Source organism: Citrus sinensis, chromosome 3, assembly GCF_022201045.2.
Source record: "Citrus sinensis cultivar Valencia sweet orange chromosome 3, DVS_A1.0, whole genome shotgun sequence".
Taxonomy (NCBI): Eukaryota; Viridiplantae; Streptophyta; class Magnoliopsida; order Sapindales; family Rutaceae; genus Citrus; species Citrus sinensis.
Window position 1 is genome coordinate 4,431,744 of NC_068558.1, and position 15,908 is coordinate 4,447,651.

At 35.8% G+C, this 15,908-nt stretch overlaps 1 protein-coding gene across 3 annotated transcripts; it reads left to right on the forward strand.

Annotated features, from left to right (window-relative positions):
* Positions 1 to 1,295: 1,295 nt before the first annotated feature.
* Positions 1,296 to 15,790, forward strand: LOC102614341 (uncharacterized). Of its 3 annotated transcripts, XR_003065363.2 has the most exons (24): positions 1,296 to 1,542; positions 2,442 to 3,499; positions 3,995 to 4,110; positions 4,929 to 5,137; positions 6,441 to 6,560; positions 7,614 to 7,742; positions 7,862 to 7,987; positions 8,633 to 8,688; positions 8,799 to 8,898; positions 9,259 to 9,376; positions 9,475 to 9,684; positions 9,892 to 10,216; positions 10,428 to 10,521; positions 10,996 to 11,104; positions 11,220 to 11,485; positions 11,590 to 11,714; positions 12,074 to 12,308; positions 13,220 to 13,408; positions 13,499 to 13,782; positions 13,926 to 14,130; positions 14,224 to 14,463; positions 14,620 to 14,705; positions 14,790 to 15,155; positions 15,239 to 15,790. XR_003065363.2 is itself a non-coding variant. In XM_006476975.4 (23 exons), exons 2-23 carry the CDS (start codon positions 2,655 to 2,657, stop codon positions 14,947 to 14,949), a joined length of 4,347 nt encoding a protein of 1,448 aa, XP_006477038.2. In that variant the 5' UTR covers positions 1,296 to 1,542; positions 2,442 to 2,654; the 3' UTR covers positions 14,950 to 15,237. The 3 variants fall into 3 exon arrangements, 2 of the variants coding, with proteins under 2 accessions (XP_006477038.2, XP_052293199.1); XM_006476975.4 differs by lacking the exon at positions 15,239 to 15,790 and having other exon boundaries at positions 14,790 to 15,237; XM_052437239.1 differs by lacking the exon at positions 15,239 to 15,790 and having other exon boundaries at positions 2,447 to 3,499; positions 14,790 to 15,237.
* The last annotated feature ends 118 nt before the right edge of the window (positions 15,791 to 15,908 follow it).

A 15,908-nucleotide genomic window follows, 5' to 3' on the forward strand; every position in this document is an offset into this window, starting at 1 on the left:
ATTTGATAATTTAATTTTTTATTAGTATCCAAAAAAGAAACATTATTGTAAAAATGTAATATTGTAAAAGCAAGTTAAAAAAAAAAATAATGGCATAAGTGTCAATATTTAGTAGCAGGGACATTTTGAGGTGTTTTTAAAAATACAGGGACTAAATAGACACTAACCTCATAATATATGGACTAAACAAGCTTTTACCCAAAAAAAAATGTTACTTTAGTCATAAATCAAACTAAAGTAGATTAGAAATCTTACTTTAATTTGTCCATAATTTGAGGTATGAACTTTGAACACGCCTCTTGGTGTGTAAGACAAAAATACTCTAAATGTTAATAAGTAATATTATTGGTTTTATAATTACTCTTCATTACTATTTTTACCAAAACAAATAAAAGAATTGGATTATAATTCAATTTAAACTAATTTAAATTTCAGTAACCCCATATTCTATTGCATATATATTTTGAGGAGATATCATGAAGTCAAGCAAGTTTACTTTAAAAGGTAAGATTAAAATTAAATATAAATAAAAAAATATAATTTTTATGTCATTTAATGATTCTTTATTGAAAATCATGACTATTTTTGTTTTAAATTAATAAAAATATAAAATTGTTCCCCTTTTAAATAATTCGAATAATTGTTGGCATTGGTCCCAAATTCTGAAGTTAAATTAAAGAGTTTGGGTTCGAGCATCAATGGCTCTTTTTTCTTGTCTTCTCCTCATTAATTAGTGCGTAAAGTTAGTAGCTAAGTTCTCTCTCATTAGTTTGTGGATAGAACGAGCTACTATTCTTCCAAGTATCTAAGAAATTTGTGAGTAATTTGTAAGAGTTAAATTTTTTAATATATATTTTAGAAGAGAGTTTTCATCTCTCTTAGTAGTTTGTGGGTGGAGCTAATTTCTCTCTTATAGTTCCCATTGAATTGTAATTATAACTATATCAGTTATATTATGAGTCAATATTGATAAAAATAACTATTGCATAACCACACCTATGATTTATTCTTATAAATTATAAAGTTCAAGGAAATAGATTTCATAGTAATTTGGATGCAACCATAACTGTAATTGTTGAGAATAAGTTAGGATAAACATCATCTCAATGTTAGTAATAAAAAAAATCAAATTTAAAAATTTAAACACATTTTAAATGCTGTACTTAAAGGAGTGGCAAAAACGAAAATCAAGGCACAATTAGAGGGCAACATTTGAGTATTCGGAAAATGGAAGTCGGGGTCGCTAACAAATCATTCAGTAGATCTCAACGCAGAGTCCAGCTATCCTAACGTAGCTTGGACTCGTGGAGACTTTTCACTTTACTGGCTCCCTTCTCTTAACTGTTCTATCCTCAGTCAAATAAAATAAAATAATTTAATTTAATAAAAAAGAAGAAAGAAAAAGCGACCAAAGAAATAAAAAACAAAGACAGAGGCAGGCAAAGCAGAAACCATTTCTGATCGTGGAAAGGAAAAGCGAAGAAGCTTCGCGTATGAGATTCACTCCATTTCCTCAGGCTCAGCTTTTCGCTTTCCCTAACGGTACTTTCTCTCTCTCTCTCGCTGTTTCTGCTTCATTATTTTTTTTTAATTTTAATTTTGTAACTCAAGTCCAATTTAATGGTAATTACATCATTTTTTTATTTTTATTAAATCAAGTTTTGTTTTGATATTCGAGTTTTGTGTTGCGAATTTGAAATTCGCAAATGAAATGGCAGATGCCGTGATTTTTCAGTGATTTTTTTTTCAATACACACTATATCACTTTGCTTTGCTTTCATTTTCAGTTTGAATTTGTGATCCGCATTGCATTGTGTGAATAGACTTAAAATATATATCTATTTGGATAATGCAATGCAGTGTACTGTATGAACTGTTACTTTTGAACTATTTTTGTTATCCTAGTAATGCACTGTTGAATGATTTATGTATATTTAGTGAAGGTGCAAATGTTCACAAGCTTACTAGGGCTGGAATCCAACTGCTACTATTTCCAATTGAAGATATGTCAGACATTAAGTTTAGTTTTTCCTTTTGGCCTTCCAAGGATTAAGTTCTAGAAAAATACATTGAAGTGAAACACAATTCCTTGTAGCATTGGCAGAGAAAGTAAACATGTTTCATTCGTAGTTATTTGTATTACATGAACTTAAGATGATAGTGACAATGCTTCAATTCTAGTACGATTTGAACATAATAATCTCTAATTTGTAATCCTTCTTTGGGAGTTAAAAAGTCGTAGACCATTGTTTTATTTCATGTGTTTGCTATGTGTATACCAGTCAAGTTCATCATAACGGAAAGTGTCCAAATGAGAATTTTAATCATGTTTTGATGTCAGATTTTAGCTTGCTAGATGATAATTATTCATCTGTTTTCTTGTTTGGTCTTTAATTTCCCAGTCATGATTTTCTTCTCAGTTTTTATTTGCTTTGTGGCAGGACAGATTTGTTTGCATCTTGGCTTTAGGATGGACAGGATCAAGAAAAATCATGTCTATGAACAACTGGGGCTACTTGAATCCTAAAAGCTGATTTAACTTGATGTTATATTCTTGACGTATGATTATAAATCATAGCTGAAACTGAGGTCGATTTATGTTTATGCTTGTGTTGTGTGACTGAAACTCTGAAATTCAGTCACTGCATGTGGTTATGCATCCTTTTCTAATGCGCAGTTACCTTTGGTGGCGCATTTTGTTGGGGTATCTTTATGTATCTACCCTTTCTTTTAGTTCAGGGCAGTACCTTGGCAGGGCCATTCAGTCTGGAAACTGGTTGCATGATCTTGGTTCAGATTTAAAGGATGATTTTAAGAGTACTACTTTGAATTTTGTTGAAACATCAATTTTACCGTCCCAATTGAATGATTCGGTATCTTGTGGAGATTTGGAAGGTGTTGGATCATTGAATACTACATGCTTGTTAAATTCAAACTTGTATCTGAATTATGATCTTTACATTTATGGTACTGGAAACCTGGAGATACTCCCCAAAATTTCAATAGTGTGCCCAGTAGAAGGATGTAAGATTACTTTTAATATGTCCGGCAACATTAATATGGGTCAATATGCAGCCATCGTTGCCGGTTCAGTTGTTGTCTCTGCGGCTAATTTAACTATGGACCTCAATTCCTCTATAAATACAACATCCTTAGGTGGATTGCCACCTTCTCCAACCAGCGGTACTCCAGTAGGATATGATGGAGCAGGTGGAGGGCATGGAGGCCGAGGCGCTTCATGTCACAAAAATAACAAGACGAGTTTTTGGGGTGGTGACGTTTATGCCTGGTCAACTTTGTCTGAACCATGGAGTTATGGGAGTAAGGGTGGAGGCACATCTGCTGAATATCGGTATGGAGGGAATGGTGGGGGACGTATTAAGCTTCTAGTGAAGGACATGCTGTATTTGAATGGATCAGTAACTGCTGAAGGTGGGGATGGCGGACTCAAGGGAGGAGGTGGGTCTGGTGGAAGCATCTATGTTCTTGCTGTAAAGTTGTGAGTACATGAGTCTATGTTCTGACAAAGACATTTGATAATAATGTTTACTAATTAAGCACTTGAAAAAAAATTCAAATGCTGGCTAGCAGTATACACATTACTGATGTACACACTCGTAAATCCTGTTTCTCTATTTTACTGTTTTCTTATTGATAAGATGTCCCACTCTGCTGTATACCATTTTGGTCCTTGTTTATAGTAAGACTAAACTTGGGGATGAGATGATCTTTGTTTGTGTCCATAGAACCAAATATCTCGACTCTCAATGATTGTGAATGAGCATACTTTGTTTCAAGATTTTACATTTTAATGTTTTCTATTCTTTAACAATTCACTGAACTTGAATGTTGAAATACTTTCATAACTCTTATACCATCACTTTGGACCAATTGATGGTAGACACTGGATACTTACCAAAACATAAATTAGTAAATTATGCTTCATCTTTCGAAATTTTTTCTCAAGTATTTGCTGCTTGTTTTAATTGCTCAGGAAGGGATATGGATTTATAAGTGCAGCAGGTGGCCGAGGCTGGGGTGGGGGTGGAGGTGGAAGGGTATCTCTGGACTGTTACAGCATACAAGAAGATATAAAAGTTACTGTGCATGGTTCGTTCTGATCACACTTGTATCTGGTTGTAGAAGCAAAGATTAGACAACTGCTAAATATATCTTTCTTATGTAAGAGTCTTAAATTTCTTATAGATCCGGAGGTCCACATATTAAATGTCACTATCCATAGGACTTGATTTATTTATTAACAAAAATCTCAGACAAATATCTGTTAGTTGCATAATTTGGGTAGTGTTAAAATAGAGAGAAACAGAGATTGTCAGTTTGGTCTTAAAGCAATATCCTGTAGAAGGAAAAGGACAATAAAGATCTGAAAAGCATCATAGAATGGAAATAAGTGAAGGTGCCAGAATAGTGTTAATGGTCGAAGATGTCAATAACATAGTTAGCACACACACACTAAAAAAAAAAAAACAGAGCTAGTTGAATAATGTTTGTTTTTTATACTATATATTCCAACTATTTGAGGTTTTCTCCTTGAAACCATTGCAAATCAATATCGGTTCAGATTTTAATCTTTGACAATCTTGACATAATTGTTGACTGATGATTAAGTTTCAGATGTGTAAATTACTGACTTCTTAATATTTGATGCAGTGAGATTCCATATCTTCCTTCATTCCTTCATAAGCTTGTATCTTCAAATGTTTTTTCTTCACTTAAACATTGGGTTCCTAGTTTGCGTGCATTCAGTATTTTCTTTTGTCTTCATAAAAACCATTTTCATGTGAATCTTCCCAGGGAAATGTTTTTATTCGAAATGAATGCTTTTACATTGTTGTATGGTTTACTTGTACTGGTGGAAATTTTTAGACTTTTGTGCTAGGCTTCATTATGTGCTTTTTCTGTGGCAGGTGGTTTTAGTATTGGCTGTCCCGAGAATGCTGGAGCAGCTGGTACAAACTTTAATGCATATTTACGGAGTTTAAGGGTTAGCAATGATAATGTCACGACGGAAACAGAGACTCCTTTGCTTGATTTTCCTACTAGACCTATATGGTCCAATGTTTTTGTGGAGAACAATGCAAAAGTTTTGGTTCCATTACGTTGGACCAGAGTTCAGGTTATTTATCTTTTGTGTTCTTCAAAACTCGTATACTTTCATAAATTTATGAAATTTCTTCTTCCCTTTATATCACATTAAAGGTTACAGTAGAACAATGTCAGAGATCTATATGTAGTGTCTACTGCTGCAATTTCTTTATTTTATGGAATGTGACTGAATGACCATGCATTCGTACTCCTTTATAGTTCATCTTGATTATTGCTCATGTATTATGGCTAACTTTTCTACCAGGAAAAAAAAGGGTAAAATGGCTATTGTTTGTAATTTTCCTTTGGTTGTTGTTTAAACAATGTTGGACCATAAATATTGGTTGAGTTCCTGTGTCTTCATTGTAAACATTAATCTGAGAAATAGAGCACGGTAACTAAATAGTTGATTACATATTGCATGTATTAGGGCTAGGGGATAATGAGTTTATGATACAGCATTGCAAAGAGGAGAGTTTTTAGGGGTTGCAACTATTTAGGGTGCACGGGAAAATGGTGGGGTTTGAGGAGGTAAAAGTGCAGAGATAGAGAGTGAACATAATGCATTGGAGAAGCTGTCAAAGAAGAAAGAGGTATGGAGGAGAGTATAAGAAAGCCAATGATTCCTTCAAAAAAATTGCAACTCTGATAGTCCATGTATCAATCAATCAAATACGATGAAATCAGAGGATATAGAATAGAGTACTGGTTCAATGCTCTAAGATTAAAGTCTCCAAGCTTTTATCAGTGACCTACAATGAAATGCTGAATACACGTTTTTGTTGTCTGGAAACCAAATTTGGAGATTTTCCTTTTACTTCTACATCTGTGAGATGGGGGCCTCAACTAAGGACAAGCTTATAGAACTTTATTCAAGGCTTTAGAAACCGTAAACTGCTTGTCATTTGTGATTTTGAGAGCATAATTTAATGAAGATGAAGGTAATAATTGCAATAATTACGAGGGGTTAAGTCAGCAGAGCTCATGAGATACCTTCAGAATTTGGTGGAGACCTTTCAACTCTTTTTTCTGCTTGGTGTGGCATTTTGTGGAAATGAGAATTTTATGTTTATAGGAGCCCATTTTTCATTTGAAGATACTGGAAGACTTGCTCTTCTTTAGAGTTGGTTTTTGATTATGTTTTTTTTTTTTTCCTTCTATCATGTTCTGTCGTGTGAGTTTTCTTAATTAGGTTTCTAGCTCTCTCTCAGAGTGTCATCTTATAATTTTCCTTATTCAATATTCAAGCTTTTCAAATCTGTCTCTTTGATTATTTCCTTGTTGAAACATACTTTTTGATATATAAATATATATGGTCCCCTTTGATTCTGAAGGTGAGAGGCCAAATAAGTCTATATCGCGGAGGCAGCATTATCTTTGGATTATCTGAATACCCAGTCTCAGAATTTGAACTTGTTGCTGAAGAACTTTTGATGAGTGACTCTGTCATAAAGGTATGTTAATCTTTGTGACTGTTAGTACAAATTTATTTAATGGCTTTATGCATTTCAAACAGATCCGGACAGAAGTGAACGAGAAACAGATTCCCTATATGTGACTCAATGGTTGAGATGTGAGACTTCCTGAGTTGGGTTTTATCGGATGTAGGTTGAGATGCTTTTATCTAAGTTGGTTCTATATTCTATGTTTTAAAGAAATTACTGAATGGAGGTTTCCTTGGAAAGATAAAAAAATGTTATTTAATCAGCCTCTGATATTGCCAAGATTTTTCTGATTTTATTTCTTTCAACAATGTGCCTTTTGGGATATAGAATATGTTTAAGTTCCTATTTTATGCTCTCTGGTACCGACAGTTTTTTTTTGCGCTTTTTTTCTTTTTGAGATACATGCAGTTCATATCTTGTAGAATAGTTGCACATATTTGGAATGTGTTTAGCAGTACTTTGGAAGAATCTTGTGAACCTTTCTTACCCTTGGGACTCATCTTATAAATTTTTAATTTCTATATGCCTATTATCGATCTACACCCTAACACCCCCTACGATCGATAAACCTTTTGGATCTTATTAATCAAAGAGATACGAATTTGCACTATAGTTAGCTTAGCACCAATCAAGAATCCCCAGGGAATCCCAAGAATTCTTGTTATACTCATGTATCATTGTTTTGTGTTTAGAGAATGTTGTTTGATGCTCTCTTATGCTATTGATGTTGATGCAGTACTCAAAAGTTTGCCATCCAAAGCTCATGCACTAAGAATCTAGTATCATTAATAAACGACTCATTGTGTTGCAACTTTGAACATTGAAGTTGTCAGGGCTCATTATACTTGTATATTGCAATGGTGAACAAGAAGGCGTGAACTTGTAAAACCTTTGTGATTTGTTTGTAGCTTTTTAGCTTGATTGGCGCATTTTGTTCCTTTTTTTTAAAAAAAAAAAAATCTAATATAGGATTTTTTTTATTGCAATCCTTGAAGTTCCATTGCAAGTTGTACATCTTATTTCTAAACTGATGATGTAATATGATCCTTTTTGAAAATGAAGGTTTTTGGGGCCTTTAGAGTTGCCATCAAAATGTTACTCATGTGGAACTCCAAAATTTTAATTGATGGTGGTGGAAATACCATTGTCACCACCTCTGTACTTGAAGTCAGGAATCTAGTTGTTCTCACGGTATGTTGTGGTTTAAAACCTTATTCTTCAATTTGAGTTTTGTTCCTTGTCTTTAAATACCTATTTAATATGCAGGTGATTGAAATTCTGACACTTGTTATGATGTATTGTCTTTACAGGAGAATTCTGTTATAAGTTCAAATGCAAACTTGGGTTTATATGGTCAAGGACTGCTGCAGTTGACTGGTCAGGGTGATGCAATCAAAGGCCAACGACTTTCATTGTCTCTTTTTTATAACATAACTGTAAGCCATTATTCTTGCTTGTTATCAAAGATTTGTTGCCATTAAGGCCTTGGCCTAGTTTGAGTTCTCTCACAGTGGACTCAACGCAAAAATCCCCTCCCACAAATGTGGGTATATTAGTGGGAGTAAATATATCTCCTTAGGTATGGGGTAGAGGGCCTTCCTCTTATTGGTGTAGATTTCCACGCTATGCTTGATAGACCTACTATATGCGTATGAAATTCATATTCCTAGAAGACCCCAGATTGTAAATATTTGTAGATTGTAACAAATTGAAAAAAAGATTTTTTAAAAGTTTGCCAGGGCTGCAGTTTTGTTAGACATGTCTGAGATTGGTGAGAAAGTGCTTTATGTCATTTATTTCTACATACGTTTATTACTAATAGTAATGTTGCAATAGTTGCCTCTGCCCTTCCCATGAGCTTGTTTCTCTAACTGTTCAAAGGGAAGTAATGTTGCCATAGTTGCCTATGCCCTTTCTAATTATGAGTTTCTCTGTTTCCTGTGAACAAAAAGAAGAAAAAGGAGAAGAAAGGTTTTTTTTTTTACCGGTTGTTGCTGGTAATGCTGTCCCATTCATATAGAATTATTACGTTTCTGAGTCCTGCTTGGGGGTAACTGTTACGCTACTCCTTGCACAAACAGGTTGGGACAGGTTCTCTACTGCAAGCTCCATTGGATGATGATGCTAGTAGAAATGTGTAAGTACGGAATTTTTGTTTAGTTTGTGGGTTTTACAGTTTTTTTGGGTCATTTTGACAGAGTGCATTGGCATAAACTCCAATTCCTTTTTTTTTCTCTCTTTTTTTAGGGTTACAGAATCACTCTGTAAGAGACAGACATGCCCAATAGATCTGATAAATCCTCCAGATGATTGCCATGTTAATTACACACTGTCCTTTTCACTTCAAGTAAGTTTCGCTTATACTCAGCAGCATCTGTTATAGACATGGGCATGTTCATTTTTATGACAAATTTTGGGGGGATGTTTCAACGTGTTTACTTTTGACCTGTAAGAAATGTCATAATCAGAAAGCGTATTAGTTGGAAAACTATATTCTGATGTTAATCTTCTTCCTGTCATGCATATATGAAGTACTAAGGCATTGAAAGTGATTGAAATTTTTGTCCAAATGGCAAACTATGCAGTTGATGAGAAAAGACTGTTTTTTCATTGCAACACCTAGTGGAGAAATTCAGAGTTACAATAAGACTTATTATCTTGTGCAATGTATCTATTTTAACAATTGGTTTTGTGTGGTGTTCCATAGATCTGCCGTGTTGAGGACATTGTTGTAAGTGGCCTTATCAAGGGAAGCATTGTTCACATCCAGAGGGCAAGAACTATCATTGTAGATACTTATGGCATGATTATTGCATCAGAATTGGGTAAGAGGGAATATTCCTAGCATCAATATCTTCAGGATATTCTATTCTTCAACTTTTTATTTTTTATGCTTCTAACTATAAGGAGAAGATATTTTCAGGTTGCAGTGAAGGTATGGGAAAGGGTATTTATTCCCATGGAGCAGGTAGTGGAGCCGGCCATGGGGGAAGAGGGGGATCGGGATTTTTCAATGGGAGGTTAATTAATGGTGGTCATAAATATGGGAATGCAGATCTTCCCTGCGAGTTGGGAAGTGGTGCTGAGGGCCCCAATGAGTCGTACGCACCTGCGATTGGAGGTGGAATGATCGGTATGTATTTGATATTTCTACGAATGATAAGTTTCAGAGAATACTTTCTTTTTCTGCTTCTGTTATGTGAAATTTCTAAATTCTAGTACTTCTGAAATCGCAATAATTGTGGTCGCAAATTGGCGATCATATGGTATGCTTTTCATGCAGCGAGTCCCTGGCATTATATGTGGATCATATTACTGATTTATTTTTCCCTTTTACTAGTTATGGGCTCCATTCAGTGGCCACTTTTCAGGCTTGATATCTATGGATCTGTTAAAGCGGATGGTGAAAGTGTTGGTAAAAAAACAATAAATGGTAACAGTTCTCTGATTGGAGGACTTGGAGGAGGTTCTGGTGGGACAATCCTTCTTTTCCTGCAAGAGCTTACTCTAGAGGATAACTCATCTGTATCTGTTGTTGGGGGCAGTGGTGGTCCTCCTGGCGGTGGTGGGGGTGGAGGTGGGAGAGTTCATTTTCATTGGTCTAAGATTGATAGTGGGGTTGAATATGTTCCAGTTGCAACTATAAGTGGTTCCATTAACAGCAGGTGTGTCTTATTGTTAATGATCTATAACACACTCAGTGTCCTTCATTTCTCCTTGTAAATCCTTTTATTAGGTCTGTAGGTGTGGTCGTCTTTGGTTTTAACCCTTGCATGTTATACATCAGAATAAGAAATCTCAAGTAATATAAATATTGAATTTCTCATTATAGAAAATCTGTTTGATAACATATCACTTCATCTATGCTTTCAACAGTGGAGGTGCTGCAGACAATACTGGTCTTTTTGGGGAAGTGGGCACAGTTACCGGAAAAAAATGCCCAAAGGGTCTCTATGGTACATTCTGCAAGGTATGATTATTTTGGTTTCTGTGTTTCTGTGTTCTTTTTGTATAAGTTTCTGTTTATCTTCTTCGATAAGAAAATTAGTGTTTTTATCTTGTTTCTACTAAAACTCTTGGGCATTAAGGTAAAGTGTCTTGACATAATTACAGTTTTTACAATTTGCATGTACCTACTGAAATCTTCCAAAGATTCTTGAGAATAGCATTGTTTATCTTATGTGGTGCTTCTAAAGCTGTCTCTAAATTTTCTTCCATGACCACTTTTAGAAGGTGTATTCATTGTAGTGGTATGGTGACATATCTACAGATTAAGACATCAATGTTTGGCATATGGGTTCCCTCCCTCCTTCCTCTTTTCTTCTAAGCAAAAGTTATATTGATTAACAAAATAGAGTTGGCTTCTACTGTATTCATGGCTTAAACATACATCATAAAGAAAAGTAATAATTTCTTGATTTTTTTTTTCAATTCATATTTACAGGAATGTCCTATTGGCACTTACAAAGATATGGAAGGTTCTGATGAAAGTCTTTGCACACCTTGCTCTCTTGAACTTCTTCCTAGACGGGCAAACTTCATATATGTACGAGGTAGTTTTTGGTCTATGCTGTTAGAGATGCTAGAGAGTCTCTCTTTCTATCTATAACATTTTCTCTCTTCAATATTTTCATGCTGTTAACTCACATAAAAGGTAATCTTTTTCAGGAGGGGTTAGTCAGCCGTTCTGTCCCTATGAATGCATATCTGAAAAGTACAGGATGCCAAAATGCTACACACCTCTTGAAGAATTGATGTATACTTTTGGAGGACCATGGCCTTTTGTGCTTCTTCTGTCATGCATTTTGGTGCTTCTTGCTCTATTGTTAAGTACTTTGAGAATCAAACTGGTTGGATCAAGTCCTTCTTATAGAGAACATTCAATAGAGCGCCACAGTCGTCACCATTTCCCATATCTTCTTTCCCTATCAGAGGTACAATATTGACAACTATCCCTTTGTTTAATTTATGATGTCTGCTGAGTTCGAAGTTTCGGCATCTCATGCCACTTTTGTGCATTACATTTATTTTAAACTAGGTACGAGGAACACGAGCTGAAGAAACTCAAAGCCATGTCCACAGAATGTACTTTATGGGTCCCAATACTTTTAGAGAACCCTGGCATCTTCCTTACTCGCCACCCAATGCAATTATCGAGATTGTGTAAGAAAATAGTTTAACTTGGAGGAGCCTCATATGATGGTTGCAACTTGATGCTAATGTAATATAGTGATACTTCTGGGCTAACCTTACATCTTGATAAAAATATGGTATCACTCTTATCTTTGAAAACATCACCTTTTTACTCAAACCTGTGGAGCTGGTAAGCCTGGCCAATTTTAAGCAACTTTTCCGCCTGTTGGCAATTATGGTACTGGATTAGTTATTGGCCCATAGTACACTTCTTTGTGAAGATTTCTGAAGCCTATATCATTGGAAGTGCAATATTATGTTAGCATCCACTTATTCTATTTTCCGATTCATGATATTTATTATGATGTGCAATTATATTTGACCTGCAGGTATGAAGATGCTTTTAACAGATTTATTGATGAGATCAACTCTGTTGCTGCATATGATTGGTGGGAGGGGTCAATCCATAGTATACTTACAGTGCTTGCATATCCTTGTGCCTGGTCCTGGAAACAATGGCGCCGCAGAAATAAAATTCATCGTCTTCAGGAATATGTCAAGTCTGAATATGATCATTCATGTCTCCGGTCTTGCAGATCCCGAGCACTATACAAAGGGATGAAGGTATGACGTTTCACCATTATTTTTGTAGAACAATTTTCTCCAAGTATATTTGCAGTGAATTTTAGAGACTTTTACTACCACCGACTCCAATCAGGCTTCTGAGGATAAATCTGACTTCTCATGTTTCTGATTTTAGTGGTCTTACCTTCCTATTTCCTTGACGTCTAGAATTCATTTGTGGAACTCATAATGTAAAAAGTTGGGATAGAGAATAGGGATTTCACTAGCTTGTTCAACTAGGCATCTGGAAGATACACGGCAATGTTAGCCAGCCAAATGCCAGGCTATATTGGGATGTGTCCAACAAGTAGAATAAAATACAGTGGAGTTCAGTTCATTTAATTCCTTTATATGCTACATCCAGTCAGTTCCATTATCTTTTATCAAGATCATGAGTAGTCCATTGTATTTAGGCTATGTTGTACAACCAAATTGAGTTTGATGGCGGATGTATGGAACAGGCATTTTCTTGATGCTTGACATAATCTGCTATGACATGGCAGTTTAGCTTCTGACAATTTATTTGTCACAAATCATTCGTCTTTATGTGGCCAAATATTTTTCAGTAGGTTTGCCTCAGAGTGGCAATGATTATTCTAGCTTTTGTGTTGACAAGATTTTTACCCAGTAGCACACAAGATGGGTTGGAGCAGTCACGTCACTTCCCGAACTTAATGTGCACGTTGTCTCTATTCTTTTCATTCGATACGATACTGAGAAAAATAAAATTTAAGCATATTTAATCATCTGATCATGCTGTGTCCCTTGAATGTTTACGAAGGGAGTCATCCCCCTTATCTGAGAGGTAAACAAACTGGAGCAAGTATATTCTTCAAGGGTATTATGACCTCTTATAAGTGTTAGATGATGTACAGCTTTATCTTTATCTTTTATGATGGCAATTCATGCAGGTTGGAGCTACACCGGACTTGATGGTTGCATACATTGACTTTTTCCTTGGTGGTGATGAGAAGCGTTTGGATATTGTATCAATTATACAGAAGAGGTTTCCCATGTGCATTATATTTGGTGGGAATGGAAGCTATATGTCACCTTATAATCTTCACAATGATGCAATGATGACGAATCTTCTTGGCCAGGTCTCTAAGCAGTCCATTGTATTTCTCAATTTCTTTATTATTGTTGATTTTGATATCTAAGTGGGAGAAAAATATGTCATCTTTTTTCAGCATGTCCCAGCAACTGTTTGGAGTCGTTTGGTGGATGGTCTAAATGCTCAGTTGAGGACTGTGAGGCAAGGTTCTATACGGTCTGCGTTGGTTCCTGTTATTGATTGGATTAATAGTCATGGGAATCCCCAACTTGAGTTTCATGGTGTTAAAATTGAGCTGGGATGGTTTCAACCAACTGCCTCTGGTTACTATCAGCTTGGTATCCTGATAGTGGCAGGTGATTATTCTCTTCAGAATATGCAGCACTCTGATTTGTTGGATAACAGTATTGATTATCCAAGGTAATCATGAATAGTTAGTCAGACATCAATTTGTTTTGTCCAAATAATGATCTTATTCTTACTCAATGATCACTTAGCCAATTCTGTGCTTATGTTTAACACCCAGATTTTACTGACTTGGTTGTTTATTGATCAAATTCTAGGAAAATTGCTGCGTGTTCAGACAAGAGCCGTAAGCAGCAGCAAAGTTGGCTGTATACAAATCAATCATTGTCTCTTAAGAAGATAACTGGAGGAATTAACGGAGGCCTTATAAATCATACGACTGTGAAGTATTTAGAATTTAAAAGGGACTTCCTCTTTCCGGTTTCTCTATTATTGCACAATACTAGACCCGTTGGTCGTCAGGTACATTAATGATCTTGGATTTTTCATGTGAATGGTGGGCAGAGAATACAATGTTATTGTTTATCATCCAACACTTGAAATTCTGTGTTTCAGGATACAATTCAACTTCTGATTACAATCATGCTTTTGGCGGATCTGTCCATTACTCTCCTTACTTTACTGGAGTTCTACTGGATTTCTCTTGGGGCATTCCTTGCTGTCTTACTTGTTCTTCCTCTATCCCTGCTTTCTCCCTTCCCTGCTGGATTAAATGCTTTATTTAGTAAAGAACCTAGAAGATCTTCACTCACTCGTATATACGCATTGTGGAATGCTACATCTTTATCCAATATTGTAAGCTCTACTATTATTGCTTCAGTACTTTTCACTATAACTACGTTTTTCATCCCATGATTGAAATATTTTGATCAGTTTCTCATCTTAACCGGCCTTAAAAAATCATATTTATTCATTTCTGATATTTTATGCGATTATATTTGCCCCTTGCAGGTTGTGGCTTTCATTTCTGGTATTTGTCACTATGGTTTTTGGTTTGCTCGGCCCTCTGAGAAGGCAAATACATGGTTCATAAGAAGGTATCGCTTTCAACTTGTTCCCATTCCTTCACTGTCACAGCAATTATCTAAAACAGATTTTAAAGAGCAATTGAATCTTCGCAGGGAGGGTGATAACTGGTGGCTTCTTCCAACAATACTTGTTATATTCAAATCAATACAAGCACGTTTTGTTGACGGGCACATAGCCAATCTGGAAATTGGAGATTATTCCCTGTTCTGCCCGGATCCAGACGCCTTCTGGGCTCATGAGCCTAGCTCTTGATGCCCTGAAAAGTAACAATGATTTTCTGCTTCTGTAATTATCAAGCTAAACGTGACAGGGAAGAGGCTTTCTGCTCCGTTGGCGCTTTTCCGTGTAAATATGTCCAAAGTTGTACAAAGCATTTGGGTATAGCCTTATAGGTGTGCAGTTTTCCAACTTTGTAAGTACGGTGCTGAAGTACTTGTCGATAGAAAATTATGTGGAGGGTAGAGAGAAGATTTATTAGTTTGTTATTTACAACACAACAATTCTTCAGATTATTCTTTAACAATATCAAAAAAATTTGTAGACGGCCAGTTGTCCCCTCTTACTTGTTTCAAACTCTATTTGGTGTTGAGGGAGTGGCGTAACCAGGATTTTCAGTTCAATTGGGGCCATAAATTGTGAAGAAATTGTTGATTTCATTTAGGGATGGCAATGGGGAGGGGAGGGGAGGGGACCAATCTCCCCATACCCATCCCCGATGTTTTGCATATGTCCCCGTCCCCTCCCCGTCCCCGTCAAAATTGCTTGAGAGAATCCCCATCCCCTCCCCGAATAATAACAGGGGATCCCCGAGGGTCCCCGGTCCCCGAATAATTAATAGTCTAATACATTTTTTATTTTCGATTTTAAATTAATCATATTAAAATAAACTCATACCGCTATTGTAAGCTCGTAACCAACTTTGACAGCACATTAAGGCCTCCAATGTGCTTGGATGAAGTTTGTTATGGTATGAGCTCACAACTCTACCACTAGTGTTAAAAGCTGATTCAGAAGCAACTGTTGTAATTGGAATTGCCAAAATATCTCTAGCAATTCGAGCTAATGTAGGATACCTATTAGCATTTGTCTTCCACCAACTCAAAATATTAAAATCTTCCATCCGAGATATAACTTTCTCATCCAAATATGAATCTAATTCATCTGCAACAACTGCACAATCTCCATTGTTTACATAATCATTAAAACCTGTC